This window comes from Acanthopagrus latus, chromosome 14 (assembly GCF_904848185.1).
Source record: "Acanthopagrus latus isolate v.2019 chromosome 14, fAcaLat1.1, whole genome shotgun sequence".
Classification (NCBI taxonomy): domain Eukaryota; kingdom Metazoa; phylum Chordata; class Actinopteri; order Spariformes; family Sparidae; genus Acanthopagrus; species Acanthopagrus latus.
In genome coordinates, this window is record NC_051052.1 from 17,242,040 (window position 1) to 17,260,523 (window position 18,484).

Genomic DNA, 18,484 nt, shown 5'->3' on the forward strand with positions numbered 1-18,484 from the left:
CAGGGTGGAGTAACTCATCCATGTGATGTCTCAGGTCGTCTGTTTCTATTTATAGGCAGTGTTTTCCATCAGGCACGCTGTTCTGGAAGCATCGAGCGCTTTCCAGGAAAAAAAAAAAAAAAAACCCTTTGTGTTCCTTATTCTCTCCAAATACAAGACATTTAAATTCAAATTCAACTCAGAGAAACCGACCTGGGTGTTTGTCAGCCGCTTGCATTGGACATAAACAGCTGTTTCTACAAAGGAATGTAGGAAGAATGTAACTAAGAATATTTACTCCATTTGAGGTATTTGTACCCAGTGTTGTAATAAGCACACAAAGGTCACACTTGAGTAAAATTAAGTGTTAGAATATCAGTTTGCTGAAAGTGAAAGTCCTCCACAGGACCAACACTTAAAGTATCAGATACTGAAGGTAATCAAGTATCAATGTAAAAGTAAATAATATATATTTTTATACAATCATCTCGACCGGTTGCTCGCCTGGATGTTTATCAAATCCCAAATGTGTTTTCTCTTGTTTTGTTTGTCCAATCTGATCACTGATAAAGTCAATGAATTTATGTGATCTTTAAAGTAACTAGGAATTAATGTAATCAAATACATATGGTGGAGTACAAAGTAGGGACAGTATTTTCCTCCAAACCGCAGTGAAGTGAAGTACAGAGTAGCAGTATATTGAAAATACAGTATATTTCCATTTTGGAGGCAAATATTATACTTTACTTGATTACTTTGTTACTAGTTACTCTGCATATTACATCAGAACCAAAGTAAGAGTAATAAATGCATTACTTGTTTTATCTTAACTCATTAACTCGTAGTATACGTATGTATCTATACACATACATGTAAATATATGTACCATATAATTTACCTTTGCTTGTGCTTATAGTACTACCCAGAATGCAACTGAGCTGCTGAGTGACATCACTGGAGGCAGTTTATCAGGTAACTTGCAGCCTCTTCTGGAGCCACAACAGGCTTTATACTGTTTTGTTTTTTTGTTTTTTTTTTTCACATAAGCAGTAGTAAACACACTTTTATGTGTAAAACTGGTGGAGTTATAGACACAAAGATCATATTTTATATTTTATATGACTTTCGGGCACTTTCACTACACTGTTTTCCATGTTCTTCTTACACCTCTCACGTCCCAGTCTCGTTCTGTGGCTCATCTGCTTGATTTCCTCCCCTCATATTTATTCAGATTCCTCCACGTTCCCACACAGCCTGAAAGTTACAATCTATATTCACCTATAACCGAGACAAGCCCTCCTCCCCGCTCTCCGGCTCTCTCTCAGGCTGTAATTTGTCCAGCCAAAAGGTCTTGTTGAATCACTATGCCAGCCGTAACTCTTTTCATTACAGTGCAGATGCTATTGGCAGAATATGTATCACTGTTACAGTCCCTGGCACCGGACACGCACAGAGACAGCGCTAACTAATAGCAGCTTGCAAAGGCCAATCAGACCTAAATCACAGTCCAAGATGGCTCATTACAGCCCCTCCATCTCTTTCCTCTCCCATGATTTAATGTGATGTGTGTGAATCCTTTGAAGCAGAAATCAGTCGACTGCCCTTCAGCAACAATTAGAGGCAAATTAGCGGAGTTTATCTACAAATGATTAAGTGTTTTCTCTTTTCCCGCAGAGCAGCTGAATATGGATTTTTGAATAATCAAATTAGCTCAAAGATAACGATTGCCATTCGACGTAGATGCCGGAGTTGTCGGAGAGAGATGGCAAATGAATCGAGTCAGCATTATGAGCACTGTTTAAAGAACTGATATATCACCGCAGTCGAGTCAGTTTGCCTCCAGATGAATTCAAAACACCGGTCAGTCCAGGCAAAAGATATCATTCCTGCTTATTTAATGCCAGTCAAGATGACAAGAGGCTGAAAGCGAAAAGAAATGACTTTTGAAATGTATGAGAGGAGCTACAGCTCAATATAAATGGACCTCTTGATATTTCTTTTTACTGTCGACCTATAAAAGCATCATTTTATGTTTTATAATGTGACAAGATGGATAACACACTCCTATTTGCTTTCTCCTCAAATGAACTGAGATTGAATCACCGCCGAGTGAATCAGCTCGCTCGAACTGTCAAAGTAAACGGGCGCTGTTTTCCCTGAAGGGGGCGTCAGTAGCCTAATAGTTGGAAGAAAGTTGTGTTGGAGGTTAAAATCCCACGACATGTGACAATGTGTCGCCTTGAACCAGACATTTAATCCCAAAGTTTGAAGACTGCAACGACAGAAAACTGAGAAAATATCATGAAGCTGCTCCTGTGCTGTGTCAACTCGCCTCATTAGTAAAAAAAAAACAAAAAAAAAACAGAATACCGTTTCAAGAAGATGTCAGTAAACCTCCCACATGTTTACATGATGATCTACTCTGATTATCTGTCAGCAGCTGCCATGCTGGAGCCTCTTTATAAACAACAGCTGTGGGAAAGCAGCCTTTCACATCAAACCTTAACACAAACAACATTATTACTAAGATTTTTCTCGGTTCACCAAGATATTCTCAGCTGTTTTCCCACTCTGTGTCACGCCGTGTAGATCATCATCAGCGCCACACAAGGGATTAGAGTCGGTGGTCGTTACCGTCTTATGTGAACATGTGTGTTCATTTAGTAAATCAATGCTGCTCTCCTTCCACGTCAAAGTACAACAAAGTAATGACAGCTTGCCTCAGTAGCGACAAGAGAAATTCGATGTATGGTAGCTCTTAAAGGCAACGAGCAGTGGCTCTATAAATCACCGCATCCGGTGAATAAATAGTCAGAGTATAACATTTACATGACCCCTGTTAAACCACAACTCTTCAATCCAATCTTCAGATTGAACTCTGGCATTGTATGTTTCTGCAATGCTTGGATATGTTTAGGCTTAGGCACAGAAACATCTTGGTTAGTCAAAGGAAAACATCAAACTGCTTCGTTGAATCTTTATATTTTAATATTATGTTTAGACAACATTGTGGTTATGTTGTTGTTAGGTTTAGGCACAAGAACACTTTGGCTAGGACAAGGAAAACATTGTAGATTAGCGTTAGGGTTCAGCCAGTATAAACACTGGCATTTGACATTTCTGCAAACCGTGATCATGGTTGAATCCTTAACGTTATTTTCTGTAAACACTGTGGGTTAAGGCACAACACAATACTCAGTTAGGGTTAGGAAAGGATCATGTTTTGGGTTAAGTTTTAGCCAGAACAAACGCTGGCATTTGACGTTGCTACCAACTGAGGTTACATTGAACCTTCACATTTCAGTGTCATGTTTTCACAACGTTGTGGTTAAGGTCAAGTTATGTTAAAGCACAAAAAACAATGGTTAGGTTCAGGAAAAGATCATTGTTTTGGAAGAGCTACTCTGATTGCTGTTTCCCCCTATTCCTAGTCTTTAAGTTAAAATAAGCTCATAAGCAAATTTGCCAAATGTTTCCAAGAACTATTCGTTTAATATACTGTCCCGAGCCCTGTTGGAGACCGGTGCCTACAAACTCTCCGGTGCTGCCAACTGCTAAGAGCTTTAATCCGAAAGGCAAACACACTCCAGTCCAGTGGTCCATATTTGTCCAGTCGACTTGGCCTGTTGCATCTCCTTCTGTGGGAGCGGAGACCTTTCCTCTCGGAAATCAATTTACTTGCAGTTAGAGGGCTTTAAGAGCACTGCTGCGTAATCCCACCTCTTTTAAAAAAAAAAAAAAAAACTGTATTCCAGCCCATATGGATGAGGGCCTGTAATCTCCCCGTGCCCTCTTTTTCCCGTGCGCTCTCTAAGCCATCTCTATCCTCCGCTGGTCCAACCCACCACTTACCACATCTGCATGCAGCTGGATGGGAAACACGGGTGGCTGGGACTCACCAGCACATATGGACCCCGTGATTAGGTTTAGGAACAGTTTTTTTTTTTCCCCATCTAATACGGAGTAGATTACGATGATGAGAATATTCCCTGAAAGGCCTCGAAAAAATGATGAAAATTGAATGTAACTGAAACGCTGCATCGATTTGACTTTTTTTTTTTCAAATTTCATTCCTGGGACTCACCTCAGCAGTCAATTTGAAGTGAAGTGAGGTCAGGAGTGATGAAATTGCTTCCCCAAAATGGGTTTAGGGCTAAATCAAGTGATGTGGGGGGTTTTTTGTGAAGCAAGCAGAATAAATGAGATTCAAAGTGATTTCAGTGTGTGTGGTGATATTGTGCATTTTTCCTCTGCACGAGGCCTAAATATTAAGTCCTTGCCTCAGGTGTGCATTCCTGTTTACAGCTTGCATTTGTCACGCTGGAGTCGTGGTTTGTGTGACGTCATGCGGCCTTAACATGCCCCTCCAGTCAGGGATTTGCTCCTCGTTTTTGTCGAGCACTGCCTCTGTCGGGTGTAATGACTGGCCACGTATGAGATATGCTACAGCGGCAGGCATCATTAGGCAGCAGATCTACAGTAAATGAAGAGAGCCAGTGGTTTGGCTCCGTTCTGTAGTGGCATATAAACACGAGGATTAATCCTTAAGCCCTCCAACAAAGGTTCACCGCCATCATTCAGTCCTTATCGGGCTGCATGCAGTGCGTGTAGCCAAGAAATGAGATAACAGAGCGGCATGGCTCAGTGGCTCACAATAAAACCTTAATGGCAATGGTTGCAATCAGCTGATCTCTGAAGTGTAGTGGGTGAATGGCTCACGCATGGTGAAGCATTTACGCGTGCGGGCAGGAAAACACACACATATATACGTTAGAGATTCAGCATGCAGCCACAGCCACTGGTTGACTTCTGGGAAATCTGCAGCTTTACATTTGATTATGTTCTGAAAATGTCCTGATGTCCAGTTAAAAATATCCAGTTGTTTCACGCTTACAGATGTTGACTCATGGTTCAGTACCGCGGTCTCTGGCTTAGCAGCTGTGCCACCTAGCCACCACAAACATGGCATGAAAACATCCTGACAGCGCGTCAAAAAAAATATCCACTGGTTTCTTTTTTACAAATGTTGAAGCACTGGCTAAAAACAGTGGTCTCTAGCCTTGCAACCAGGACACCTAGCCAGCATAAGCAAGGCTGTTCAAATCATGTCCCAATACAGAATTGGAATTATCTAGTGGTCTCTGGCTTTGCAACTGTTTCACCTAGGCACCACAAACACTGCTGGAATATGTCCCCACATCTTGCTAAAAATAGCCACAGATTTCTCACTTTAAAATGTTCCGAGGTCTTGTGAAAATATACAGTGGTGTCATGTTTACAAAAGTTGAAATACCACTTTGACCAGTGGTCTCTGGCTTGGCAACCATGGCACCTAGCCAGCATGAGCAGTACTATAAACATCCAGTGGTTTCATGCTAGTAAATGTTGAATCATCCTGAACAGTGATCTCTGGTGAAAAAATGTGTTACCTATCTACCACAAGCACTGCTGGAAAATGTCCCATTGTCTCAGTAAAACTATCTGGTGGTTTCATGCTTAAAAATGTTTCAGAGCTGTATCGTACAATGGTCTCTGGCTTTTCAACTGTGTTACCTAGCCATCGCAAACACTGCTGGATTATGTCCCCACATCTGGTTTCACGCTTTAAAATCTTGAGCTGTACAGAGGTCTTGTTAAAATATCCAGTGGTGTCATGTTTGCAAATGTTGAAATGTCATCTTGAACAGTGGTCTCTCGCTTGGCAACCATGTTGCCTAGCTGCCACAAAGATAGCCTGAAAAATGTCTGACACCTCGTTAACAGTATCCAGTGGTGTCGTGCAAAGAGATGCTGAATCTCTTCATTATGAACAGCGGTCTCTAGCTCAGCAACGGAATCAACACACATTCTCTGAACTTCTGAACAGAGCTGTGGCTTTTATTCTTTTTTTTTTTTTTTTTTTTTTAACAAAAGTTGACAGACTGCTGGACTGCAAATTAACAGGCAATTAAATCTAATGACAAGTGTTAAAAGTCTATTTTCTCAAAGATATTAAATTTTATATTTCATAGTGATGGACTAATCTTTACTTCCTTTTAGTGTGTGTGTGTGTGTGCATGCGTGTGTGTAAAGATACTGTTTCTGTGCAATCAGTGCCAGGTGTTGAGATATTATGAGGATGGAGGTAGATTAATCCCTCTCTCAACCACTCCCAACCCCACACACTCTCTCTCCCCTCCTCCCTCCTCCTCTCTCCCCTCCTCCCTCCTCTCTCTCTCTCGCTCTCTCTCTCCCTCCTCCCTCCTCTCTCTCTCTCTCTCTCCCTCCTCTCTCTCTCTCTCTCCCTCTCTCTCCCTCCTCTCCCTCCCTCCTCTCTCTCCCTCCTCCTCTCTCCCCTCCTCCCCTCTCTCTCTCTCTCTCTCCCTCCTCTCTCTCTCTCCCTCTCTCTCCCTCCTCTCTCTCTCTCTCTCTCTCTCTCTCTCTCTCCCCTCCTCCCTCCTCCTCCCTCCCCCTCTCTCTCTGTGATGCTGCAGCTCCTGTAGTCGCTCCAGTCTCCAGTAAACAGCAGTCATGGCGACAGTGGTCCAACCGCTCTCTCTGGATCGAGGTAAGGCGCACGGATTTGCTTTCTGATTTCTGCTCGTCGTCACTGAGAGGGTTCTTTGTGCGCGTTTTGTGAACTTGGGCTAAAGAAGAACTGGACTCCTGGGTTCGGATCCAGGTGTTTGCCTCGGGATTTTTATTCCCCCCAGATTGTCGTTATTTCAAAGGCGCTCAGGCTGTCCTGAAATAAAAAAAGAAAAAGAAAAAAGAAAAACGCCTCTCCGCTCTGTGCGCGCTGCACAGCGGAGCGCTTCTCTCCTCTCTCCTCCGTGAAATCGTCTTCATGGGCACATTCTTTTAATTCGCCGTCATTTTTATTTGACAAATGAAAAAACCCCTCACACCGCTCGCAGCGCGCTTTGCTCATTCCCATCCCGATTATGTAACCTGCTCGCTGATATTATCCCGTTTGTGCTCCTCGTCTGTGCTCAGAAGCTGCCGGAGCGCTTCGGCGGGCACTTTTATCAGACGGAGGACAACTTTTGTGTTTGGATTGAGCAGGTGCGAGCCAGGCAGGCTGGTTCCTCTGTTAGGGAACATGAAGCAGGACGCAGATGTTTTATTTTTTTTAATTATATATATAATTTTTTTTCGCATGCAATTAAAACCTAATGATGTTTTCAGCCCAAACGCACTACAGGTAGTGTTTACCAGGAGCCTGGGTCGCGTTTGTAATTGTGCACCATGTGACTTAAACACATACTTGAGCATCCCCTGACGTCATCCATGTGGTAGTAAAGCCTCCCAGATGGAATTCTGCACGATGGGCATGTATTTAATTAAAGGGACAGTTTGTAGTTTTAGGGAAGAAGCTCTAAATCAGAAGAGCAAAACAAGCAATCTCTACATAATTGCATAGTGTTTTACTTTTGTTTATGTGGCGGACCCTGCCACCTTTCTAGTGTCAAGCAGTGTTCTTTTGACCTTATTTTCCTCTAAGAACAGCTTGTTTATTCCATTATGGGAATGATATTGTATTATTATCTCATCAGTAATGGAAATATTAAAATGATGAGTTTGAGTTTCTTCTCCAAATCGACACAGTGGCCCTTTAAAGACACAGAGCTGCTAAAGAGTGATACTGATTATTGGAAATCAAAATTCCTCTGCAGTAAAAATGAAACTCTTTGTGTCCAAATATCAAAAAAACGAAATAAACCAAAGTTCAGTTCACTCAAGTACTGTTCATAAGTGCAAATTCTGAGGTACATTATCTGCTGCTTCATGCTTCCTCTCCACTGCCTCTGTCTGATAACTTCACTGTGCAGATTCAGATTGTTCAATGTTTATAGGCTGTTAATTGTGACCAATCAGAGGTTGTTGTGGGCGGGACATTGAGTGAGAGGATGCTGAATCAGAGCCAAAGCAGCACATTTGTGAATTAGTTCATTTTATTGCCAATCTGAAAGAAAAATCGCTGATGCTAATTATTGGAAAATGTTGAATATCGGCCTCGATAATCGACCAGGGCTGATCATCGGTCCTCTCCTACACCTTAGTTCTATCATAGTAACACCACTGGGAGATTTCTTGTAGGATATAAATGCAGAAAAAGTGCACACTCAATTTAAATCCCTCTTTTATTATGTTAAAAGTCTCTAGTTTTGAGTAAAAACTGGAAGAAGACCAGCTACATATCCGCTGCTGAGACACAGAGCGAGATAGGAAATGGATGCTGTCAAATATAGAGAAAGGAGACACCTTAGCTATTTCCTCTGTGCCAAATGAAGCCAGCTTCAGCTCCCTTCCCCGGTCTCTGCCAAGCCACAGGAGGCCGACTATAAATACACTTTATCTGATGGGATCATAAATTATCATGCCTGGATTCAATCTGACTTGTTGAATCCGAGTAATTAGCCACGACAGATCATTGTGCTGCTGCGAGGAATTAAGATTTCTGTCCGTTTGCTCCTCATGTGCAGTCGAGCTCTGCTGATGCACAATCTGCTGCTGCTGCTGTGCCGCACTAATGAAGTGAGTTGCTATAAGATGGCACCGGGCGAACAGATAAACAACACAACCCACAACCCACTAACCCTGGAGGATTATAGAAAGCTAGATTGATAAACAGGCGTGTAAACACTGATGGCCGTCTTCCATCTTGGTGAAACGTGTCAGCATTGGGGCAGTGATTCAGACGTGACCTCAGCCTGTATGATGAGGAGGCTGAGCCATATTCACACGCCATGACATGAATAAGACCAGTCAGCAGCTGGCAGCTGTACAGGCACGAGCGGTGGTAATGATAGTCTCGCGCAGGAGCCGTCGGGAGGGAGAGAGGCAACATCGCAGGCTCCCTCTCCCACTTCGGAGAAAACACTATAATTGCTAATGAAAAGGTAGTCTCGTCTTGCGTTGGGAGTCGGCCCGGGCTGCTGAGTGTGTCAAACACAGAGCTGGCAGGAAAACAGACAGAGACGTTCGCTTTCCAGAGCTCCCGCGTGGCTCGCCGGGGTCACGGCAGGATGAAAAAGAGGTCTTACATCACCGGCCTTCCTGTTATTGTCCGAGGAAATGACTTGTGTTACGAACGCGCCGGCACCAGACCCAATCAAGGACAATGGACTTGAACCCTCCCTGAATGATTTACAGTAAAACCAGGCCACGTTCTCTGTAGAGCCGGCATTCAACCGCACGACATGACAGCCTCTCTGATGGGAAAACAAAAGAGGCGACAGCAGGGGTCAGAAACGTGGGTGTAGCGGCTGTGGATCGAGCTAAATGCTAACACCAGCATGCAGCACGCTTACTGTAAATATGTTGATGTTTAGCTGGTGCTAACGTATAGCATGATCACCATCCTTGTTTTGGGGTTTAGCGTGCCAAAAGAGGTTTGCCAAAGATGGATGTCAATTGTTTTGCAGCGTTTCGCTCGTCAACCAAATCATTTAACAGCTGATGATGCTGCTGAGATTACAAGTTCAGTTTTTGACAACCTGGGACTCAACAATCAGCCATCTTTCACCAGAATCACCTTCCCTGCCTTCAAGGGATCGCCGAAATCCACTTTGTTCTGAGAGGGATGTGAAAATGTGCACTGAACTTAAATCTAAATCCATCCCATAGTTTTTCGAGACACTTCATTTAAAACCCAGACAGCCCTGTGACGGCACTGAAGATGAATCTGCCGACTGATTTGTGCCGCTATTTCTGCAGCGGCGACAACTCAGCGTCTGCTGAAATATGGACAACCTGAACAAAAAGTCAGCATGCAGTAGCTCCCGATCTCTTGGCTCGTGACGCTCTCGTGAACCTTAAACAGGCTCTGGATGTGAGTGACTGCTGTGTGTTATTTAACTCGTTGGCAGCACGAGTCGCTGGATTAAAGGTGTGACACAGCGGCCCCTCGGTTACTGACTGAGGTGCTTTATATGCACGGAGATCTTAACATCAGTCAGATTTTTACACATTGAACATCGGTTACGACGAAAAGCCCGAACGAATAAGAGAAACAGAAAAGAAACTTGACCTCCCAGCTTTTTTAAGAACTCAAAATGCCAACTACAGGTCAGTCACAGAGGGACAGAATTACGATTCTATGAATGTTAATGAATCAGTAGTGAATGTAACATCTTTGTCCTCTGCATGTCCAGGGAGTACCTGTAGAAGAGCAGGCGATGGTCTCAAACAGTGGTTATCCTCATGAGGTGAAGAAGAAATGGCAACTCGTCTTCTTCTGGTCCTTCACTGGATGATCATCAGTGTCTGAAAGGCCTCATCCTTTGTGATTGGGAACGTTTGTCAGACCATTCATTGTTTGGTTGTTAGCGAATCACACTGCTAGCCCTGAGCTAAGAAACTAATTTGATAGAAATACACCACCCTAAAGGATAATCGACTCATAATTAACTCATAATTGAAGGCTGATGTATATCAAAGCCCACCGCCTGCACGTATACATCCCGTTAATTGAAGAGCAGCAGTATAGCGCTCGTCTAGACGGTGAATGATCATAAAAGGAAACCGCGCTCTCCAAACACATCCGTCAAGTATTACCAGTGTCTGATCTTCAAAGATTGACTCTATCTGCAGCACTTCTGACTCGCTCCATTTTCCCAGACTCAGAAATACAGCTGCCCGTTCACTGTTGGTTATCTAGGCAGGAGGAAAGAGCCGCGGCCCGATGCAAGGGCGTGAAAGCAATAGATTTTCCAATTTTGAGAGGAGCCGGGCTGTGTTTCCTCACGCAGAATGCAACGTATTGAAGTTGCATCACATCCTGGTCCACAGGGCGAGAGAAAGAGAGAGAGATAGAGACAGAAAGCAGCTTCGGTGCATTTCATCCCTGCGAGGATGTTAAACATCACTTCAAAGCTCCCCGACTCCTCCACGTACGACTCCCTTCAGTTTTCTCCACTCCGTGTCAAGGTTGGGTTAGTTTGCCTCTTTCTGTGCTGTTTACAGACTGACAGGGACGACTGCAGCGCTCCTCTGTCCCGGTCACTGTGCTCCCTCTCCCCGAGAGATCAGGGCGAGTTTGCTGATTCGAGGCCTGGACCTCATTCCCATCACATGCTCCCAGTCACACGAGAAGATTTGAAGGATTAGAGCGGCTGCTGACAGCTGACGTCACCCGTAGCTGGTTATATCTCCACCCCGAGTCACACAAACACACAAATAAAGGTTCTTAGAATCATCTCGGAGGGACGCTGTTCGGTAATTAGCAAGGATGGAGATGGACAATAAGCGCAATGTTTGCGGTCCTTTGCTTTCACCACGGCCCCTGCAGGAGCCATTAGCCCTCTAGGAGTGATTTATTTGAGGGGGGGATTGTCGCAGTAAGGCAAATTAGAGCTAATTCTCTTGGCACGGGTGCAGGACTTGTTTGGTAAAACCCTGTCGTCCCATTTCACTCATTCAGAGTGTCATTATTTCGGCTTTTTATGGTCGGAATTAGCAGCAGAGTAGCCAAAGGCACAAGGACACCCAGGTCAGAGTGGCAGTGGCAGATGGCGAAAGGCCTTTTTCAGGACGTTTAATTCGAGGAACCCAGGAAGCATCTCTCAGGGTACGAAAGGTGTGAGAGGAGTCAGAGGAAGGTCATGTGAGCGCTCTCCCGCCATCTGCTGAGGGCGGAAAGTGACATTTCAATCGATAATCAAAGCCAGGATTTGATAAAAGAGGATCGCCAGGTCTGGGAGATGCGATCGCAGCGGCGTGTGGTGGAATGAGCTCAGCCTCTGATGTGGACGTGTTTATTTACATCCAAGCAGTTTTGTCAAAATGACACTCGGAAGTTCGGAAAAATGAATTACACTCAGCTCTGCCACTGTTATAAATGGACTAATTATACCGGAAAAACTGGAGCGCTGCCCGGCGCCGACACATTCTCCCCTCCACCACCCTCCCCAACAACGTCGTGGAGTCTTGTCGAGTGCTGAAGCCTTCATCACGCGTCAGTGCAGCTTTGTTCAGCCCGGTGCCTTTTCTCTAATCAGCGAGTGATGAGGATGACCTTTTTTAGTCACAGCCTGTTGTTAGAAGCAGCTCCGGGAAATGAGTTTCCAGACTCCGGGTGCCGCGCAGAACAATCACGGTTCATCATCGTCACCGTGCTTGTTTAATGTAATATCGGGCGAGGGGGCTGTGTTTTGTTGGAAATGTGACTCGTTAGCTAAGAAATATTAACACACTGGGCGACATCCTTCACTGGAAGCTCTTGCTATGATTTGTAGTTCCTCCCCACGAATGGACCACCTTGCTCTTAGTCTGTATTTTCGTTTATTTCTAACTCGGCTAGAAGGAGAGCAGTTTAACAGCCTCCAGAGAGCGAGGGAGGGAGGGATTGAGGGAGGGAGCGGCTGGTCGCATTCAGTCCATGTAGCAGTAATAGTCAAGAGAGCTGTAGTCTGAGAAGCACAGAGGAGCCCCCTGTTACTGTTCCTGGAACTGTTATTATTGTCTGGGTGTTTTCATGCCAACACTTAGCGGAGGAAGTTGCATTTCTTACATGAGACATTTCTCATTACGGCTGAATTTGGAATTGGAGATGGTTGAGGTTTTGCTGTTGGACTGATTCACGCTACAATACGAGTTCCACCCTCAATATGCTCATGTGATGTGACAACAGGGACGCACTGTGTTGGATTGTTGCTCGAATCTAATACGGCAAAGTTTCCTGATGCCAGTTCTGATCTATGCAATTAGCACCTGTCGTACTGTGAGAAATGTTCGTATCCGCCCGCTGCCTGTATTTCACTGGCCGGCAGGAAAAACACGTTGTTATTTCTCTCAGATTTATGTGTTTAAGTGTAGATTTATTTCCCTGTAATTCAACCAAACACATAAAACAAGCAGCTTCACTCCTTTATATCCTGCACCGTCGTCTTTGTTTTTTAATGGAGGTCGTCGAGGTCCATTAACGCCGGATGTTCTGCTAACTCGCCCCGTTTTCGACGCGCTCCCGTCTGCGCCGCGACGCCGCCTTTTCGAAATTGGTGTCACGAGGTCATATTTCTCGACCCGGGGAAGTCGAGTGCGCCGTCTGTTTCGCCGTTCGGAAAATGGACGTTGATTAATTCTGCGTTTAAACGTAAAAAAAAAAAAATTAAGCGTACATCATTACTCACAAACGCGGAGGCCATGACAAGTTTTTCAATTACTTGCAAACGCAGCAAACACAGTCCGACCTGAAAGAGGCCACGAGGCGTCCAGCCCTTCACACAGTCACTCAGGATCGCACTGTTTGATGTGAAGAAGAAGAAAAATACGGCGTGGAGCTACTCAGAAGAGGAAAACCTTCTACTGACTGCTGTTTGGATTCTGTTTGAAGCACTTGGATGGAAGAGCCGGCAGTAAAAAAAAATCTGTTGCGGCGTCGTTATTTGAAGAAATGAAAGGTTTTTAGAGACTTTAATGCCACGTTTAAGTTTTTTTTAGAGGCCTGGTGCTGATGAATGCTGCGATCCCATCATCAATACACCGTGGAAACTTTGTTCGGACAAAGTAATAATGAAGTCTTGAAAGCCACGTAATTAAAAAAAAAAAAAAAACTCGCATTAAACTTGGGCTAATTTAATCATTAAATATCACTAATGAGAATTCCCTCATCCTAAGTATAGCGGAGGGAAATTAACAGCCGACAGGATCTCTGCTGCTGTTATCACTCTGCTTAATATGGCAGCGCTGCATTACACTGCAATCGTATCTTGATGTAGCGTGCGCACGAGTTATTTTGACTGTCGGAGCGACTCCTCAAACGCATCCAAAGGCTCTTTCATCCCCGACTCAAGACAGTCCTTCGCCGTGTTTTTTTTTTTAAGTTTCTTCGCAGCAGATAATGAGAAAGAAAGATGCTTTTTTCTTTCTGTCACCGTTTTCATTTAGATACAGCAGCATCAGCTTTCCTTGGTTCTTTTTTTTTTATTATTCCTTTGGAGAGGAATCTGTCAAACTACACAGTGGGAATGACCTAATTGCGTACAGTCTGTCTGCTTCGGAGATATGCTAAATTTGGCTCTTTTTTTTTTGCAGTTGCCAGCTCGGAGGTTAAGCGTATAGATTCCACTGAGGCGGAGGCAGAAAACTTGTGCAGATGTTACACACATCTGGACCCGCTGAATCCCTCGGAGTGTAAAACTGCGGGTCTCCGGGTTGAGATAGAGCTGAAAAAACACTCGAGAGGGGAACTTAATTTGCCTCCAGCGCATTTTTAGTGAAACTGATTACGTCAGGATTACTGGGGAGATGTTTGACTTATGTTGGAGCTCATGAATAGTTGGAGTTAAAGCAAAGTTTACTGTGCTGATGGTCTAAACCTGGAGTCAGTAACAGGCTGGTCATTCAGGCAGGTATCCAGAAAGGCAGCCAGGCCTGACTGAATCCTGACTGACTCCTGACTTGCACTCAGCTCGACAGAGAATTACATTTTTTTTTTTTTCTGTTTTGGTTTTATGGCCCCCACAACCTTTTGATTTAGTTCACACACATCACTCTGTTGATGGTCATAAACAGACGCAGCGGGTAGCCGTTTACCGCAGTAAAGCTCTTAAAACACCCACTGTAGCCGTTCACTACCTGAGGCTCCAGACAGCAGGCGGACAAAGTAAAGCAGTAGCTGGTGGATAGCACAGCGGCTAACAGCTGAAGGGCTACAAGTTTCCCTCAGATGCTGGTGGTTAACAACAACATTTCCGCGATGACAGGATGAGAAATGTGTGAGAAGTTATGTATGTACGTAAATTGTTCTCCACTGCTGTACAGTACACGCGCTGTTATTTGTTACTAGAAAAACAACTTTTACTAACATTGTGTTGGAGATCTTATTAACCGTTTGAACCACAGAATAAAGAAAAGGACAGCTTGAGTTTACCTTAAAACTAGCAGTCAGTCGGAGATTAGCTGTTGTGTGGATATCGAAGACGCTAGCAAAGCAACACAATACATAAAATAAGCACAGCAGAAATGACAGAAAGGTCGGACCACTGTGTTTTACTATGTATCTTTAAATGTTACAATTCCAGCTGAAAATGACAACACAATTAAACAAGTTTGCTGATATCACAAATTTCCAAAGTGCCATTAAATGGCCAGTTTTCTCCTGGCAAGTAACTGCTGTTGCTAGCCAGCTTACATTGATGTTGCTCATGCTAGCTAACGTCAACATCACTCACGCCAGCTAGCTAATGTCGACATTGCTAGCTAGCTAACATTGCGTATGCTGACGTTAGCTAGCAAGCTATGTTTTAAGGTGGCAACTACCAAGATTATTGATCACGGACGAAACACAGACAACACATACCAACTGCGTTATGCTACTGGCCCAGAAACTTTATTACAAGCTAATGGCTGGTTGATTTAGACTTTGCTCAGAGAAAGTAATAATGAAGTCTTGACAGCCAAGTAAGTAAAAGACTTGCCTAATCATTAAATGTTACCAATTAGACTGTCCTCCTGCTTAGTATAGCAGAAGGAAATTAGCTGCTGACTGCAAGCAAATGTCACCGTTGTTCATACGAGCTAACATTAGCTGAAATTACCATCGCTACTGATGGCACTACATAACAGACTGTTACGGATTTTATATTTAGTAAGATCACCATGATTTTTTTAAATATAAAATACAGTGACAGTAGCTAACAAATGAACGTAGTGACGGTTTTTGCTGCAACCACCACTGGGGAAGTCTGTAGTAATGCATGTGTTAAATGTTGACCCCAGCAGTGTTCACGCATGTTATCACAGAGCGGAGTCAGCGAGTCATAGGGCGGCACGTTTTCCCCTCCAGCTGAAGTTAATCACTGCGTGCTGTATAACGAGCACACCATGTGGGCGTCGAGCACATCTCTGGTGTTATCTTCATCTACACAGCCTCTTTACTCAGGTGAAGGTGAAAACACGGAGACGATTGTGGTCTTCCGCTGTCGTTACGTCAGTCGCACCAGAGTTCACGGGGTCACGCTGGATGTTACACTCTCTCCCTCCAGCTGCCAGACTATAAGGTGACGTAATATGTCATTTCGCTGCACGTCTGATTCGGGGAAATCGTTTCCTGTAAACGTGACGTAACTGTGTTCCCCCCCTGCAGTCATCTCAGCAGCTCTGCCATGGAACAGAATCACCCTGCGATGCCTCCCTCCCCCGGGTCTTTTTTTACACCACTCTGATCGGGCACGCTGCTCATCTGATGGCCCACTTTTTATATCCAGCACACAGAGCAGTGTGTGTGTGTGTGTGTGTGTTGAAGTGCACTCAGGGGACACTTTTGCTTAAAATCTGTGTGGTTCATTGGAGTTTAAGGCATAAACAAAAAAGGGAGAGATTTATTTTTGCGCCGTATTATCTGCTGGGAAATAATCCAGCAGTCATGTGCACGACCAGCCCAGATGCTTGAATTAATGCCATGAACGTTACATTTCATAGTGCTGCAGCTTCATGTTTCTTAATATTCAGTCTTTAATTCAGTGTTGTGACGTGACTGTGGTTGTGGTTTAAGTTTAGGCACTCAAACCATTTGGTTAGGGTTAGGAAAAGATTGTGTTTTGTACCTTGTTCTGTCGCCACAGACATCGCTGGAAAATTATTTTGATGTCCGTTAAAAAATACACAGTTTTCAAATGCCAATCGTCCAGATGTTGCATTTAAAATATCTGGTTTGTCACCACTGACGTGCACAAAAAAAAGTCCAGTTAAAAATATTTAGCGCTTGCAAATGTAGAAACAGGGTCTCTAAGTTGGCTCATATTCATGTAGTCTAAACTTGACCTGACACGTTAGAAATGTTGACGTGACACGTACGTTCACATTTAAGGTCTCCTCGGTTTTGCCGAGTCACACAATGCCAGCGTTTCTATTCCGGCGACTGGGCCGGCATGAAAAATATCTTGACGGCAAAGCAGAAAACCTGCACAGACATATTTTCTGTGCTAGATTAGATGTGGAGGCAGCAAAAAGGGGAAAATGTGCCATACAACACAGTGCCAGCAAACATTTAATTCCCTCTGAGCTGCCGCGTGTGAAGCAGGGAGCTCCGTGTGGACACCTGCAATTACATCGTCTCGTGATCGGTCCTCTGTGTCCCCGTGTCGTTACATGTGGACCTAAATGCAGAGGGATGTGACATACATTGACACGAGCCGGCTTTCACGATTACATCAGCCGGTCAGCGTTGATATGATTGGAGCGTTTTGAATCGCGGGCTCATCCATTTGATGCGACAGCTCTCGGAGTAAAAAAAAAGAAAAGAAAAAAAAAATGACTGTAATACGCGTTAGAGAGATTACATCAGGAAACAGGCAGGCGTCACTTTTGATCAGCGAGATGAAAGCAGGCAGCCGAAAAAGTGCCTGCGATATTAATCTTTGAAGTTTCCGAATGGCGCGGCAGAAAGATCTTGATGCGGATAAAGAAAAACGGTGCTAATGAGCACGAGAAAGCAGGGGGAAAAAAATCTACCCTGAATGGCCCTTGACCTCCGTTTAATGAGAGAGAAATGCTCATAAACCTCCTCGACAGATGCCCTTGCTGCCTGGAAGCGTACCAGCTCATTAGAAGCTATTCAGGATCAGTGTTTTTGATATGCAAGCGTAGGGAGGCGGAGGGGAAGTGACCCATTCACCTTGATGGAAAACATTAAAATGGCACACTTAGCAGAATATAACCAAGTGTGTTGGCTTCCTTTATTCATTAATATAGTTTAAGCGACTATTAGCAAGATATTAAGCCTACAAAGTCGCAAAATCGCCTTCAAGGAGATTTATAGCAAGTTCAGCTCATTGTCTCGCTTTCGTCTGGTTTGTAACTGTAGTGTTGCAGAGTATTTAGCAGCTAAAGAGCCAGATATGTCCATCAGGAGTTGGCCGAAAACAAAAAAAGAGAAGGTTAGAGTGGTGAAAAAAGATAAAGATGCCACTCTTGGTTCAACATGTGGGCTGGTGACTCCCAGTTTTATCAGTCAGGATAACCGTGTTAAGATTGCATCGTCCTGCAGCTGAAAATGTAATGATGTGAGTGTTGATTCAGTTCACCGAAACACATGGCTAGATACTTAGAGTGGTAAGAAAGAGCTGGTCGTACAGGAAAGCCCCGCACGACCGGCACACAATGCACATTTCTGCTCCAGCGACGCCTCTGCAAAGCAGTGGTTCGGCTCCCAACTCGACACTCAAGGCGAGGGCCGGCGGGTTAAAAGAAAAGTTGAGTGTACTTGATCGTCGAGGCAAAGCAAAGGTCAGCAACAAGTTAGCTGTCAAAACAAGACAACCGAGTTAAAAAAAAAAAAAAAAAAGGGAGCACAGAGCGAGCGAGCGGGCCGGGCGTCCAGACAGTGCAGGCAGAGGTCAACAAACAGAGCAGACAGTGGACGACTCAAGAATCCGGCAAGAGTAGGTGAGGATGAGTATCAGGTGTGTGAACTGGACTGTCCCCTCAACCTCTGCTCCAAATGATAACACAACCATCCGACCTGCCAAGCTTTGGATTTCATTACATGATGAGTTGGTGTATGTGAGGCTAATAGTGATCC

The 18,484-nt window shown here is 44.3% G+C and overlaps 1 protein-coding gene across 3 annotated transcripts in view; it reads left to right on the top strand.

Moving 5' to 3' along the window:
• Positions 1-18,484, top strand: part of lin7a (lin-7 homolog A (C. elegans)) — a 47,546-nt gene that overhangs the window by 681 nt on the left and 28,381 nt on the right. Inside the window, exons 2-3 of one of the 3 annotated variants that reach the window (XM_037120941.1) lie at positions 896-951; positions 6,453-6,526. In XM_037120941.1, the coding sequence (XP_036976836.1) occupies positions 6,490-6,526 (37 nt within the window). In that variant the 5' untranslated portion in view covers positions 896-951; positions 6,453-6,489. Of the gene's footprint in view, positions 1-809; positions 952-6,452; positions 6,527-18,484 lie in introns of those variants that run through there. The other 2 variants (XM_037120940.1, XM_037120942.1) reach the window with 2 other exon arrangements.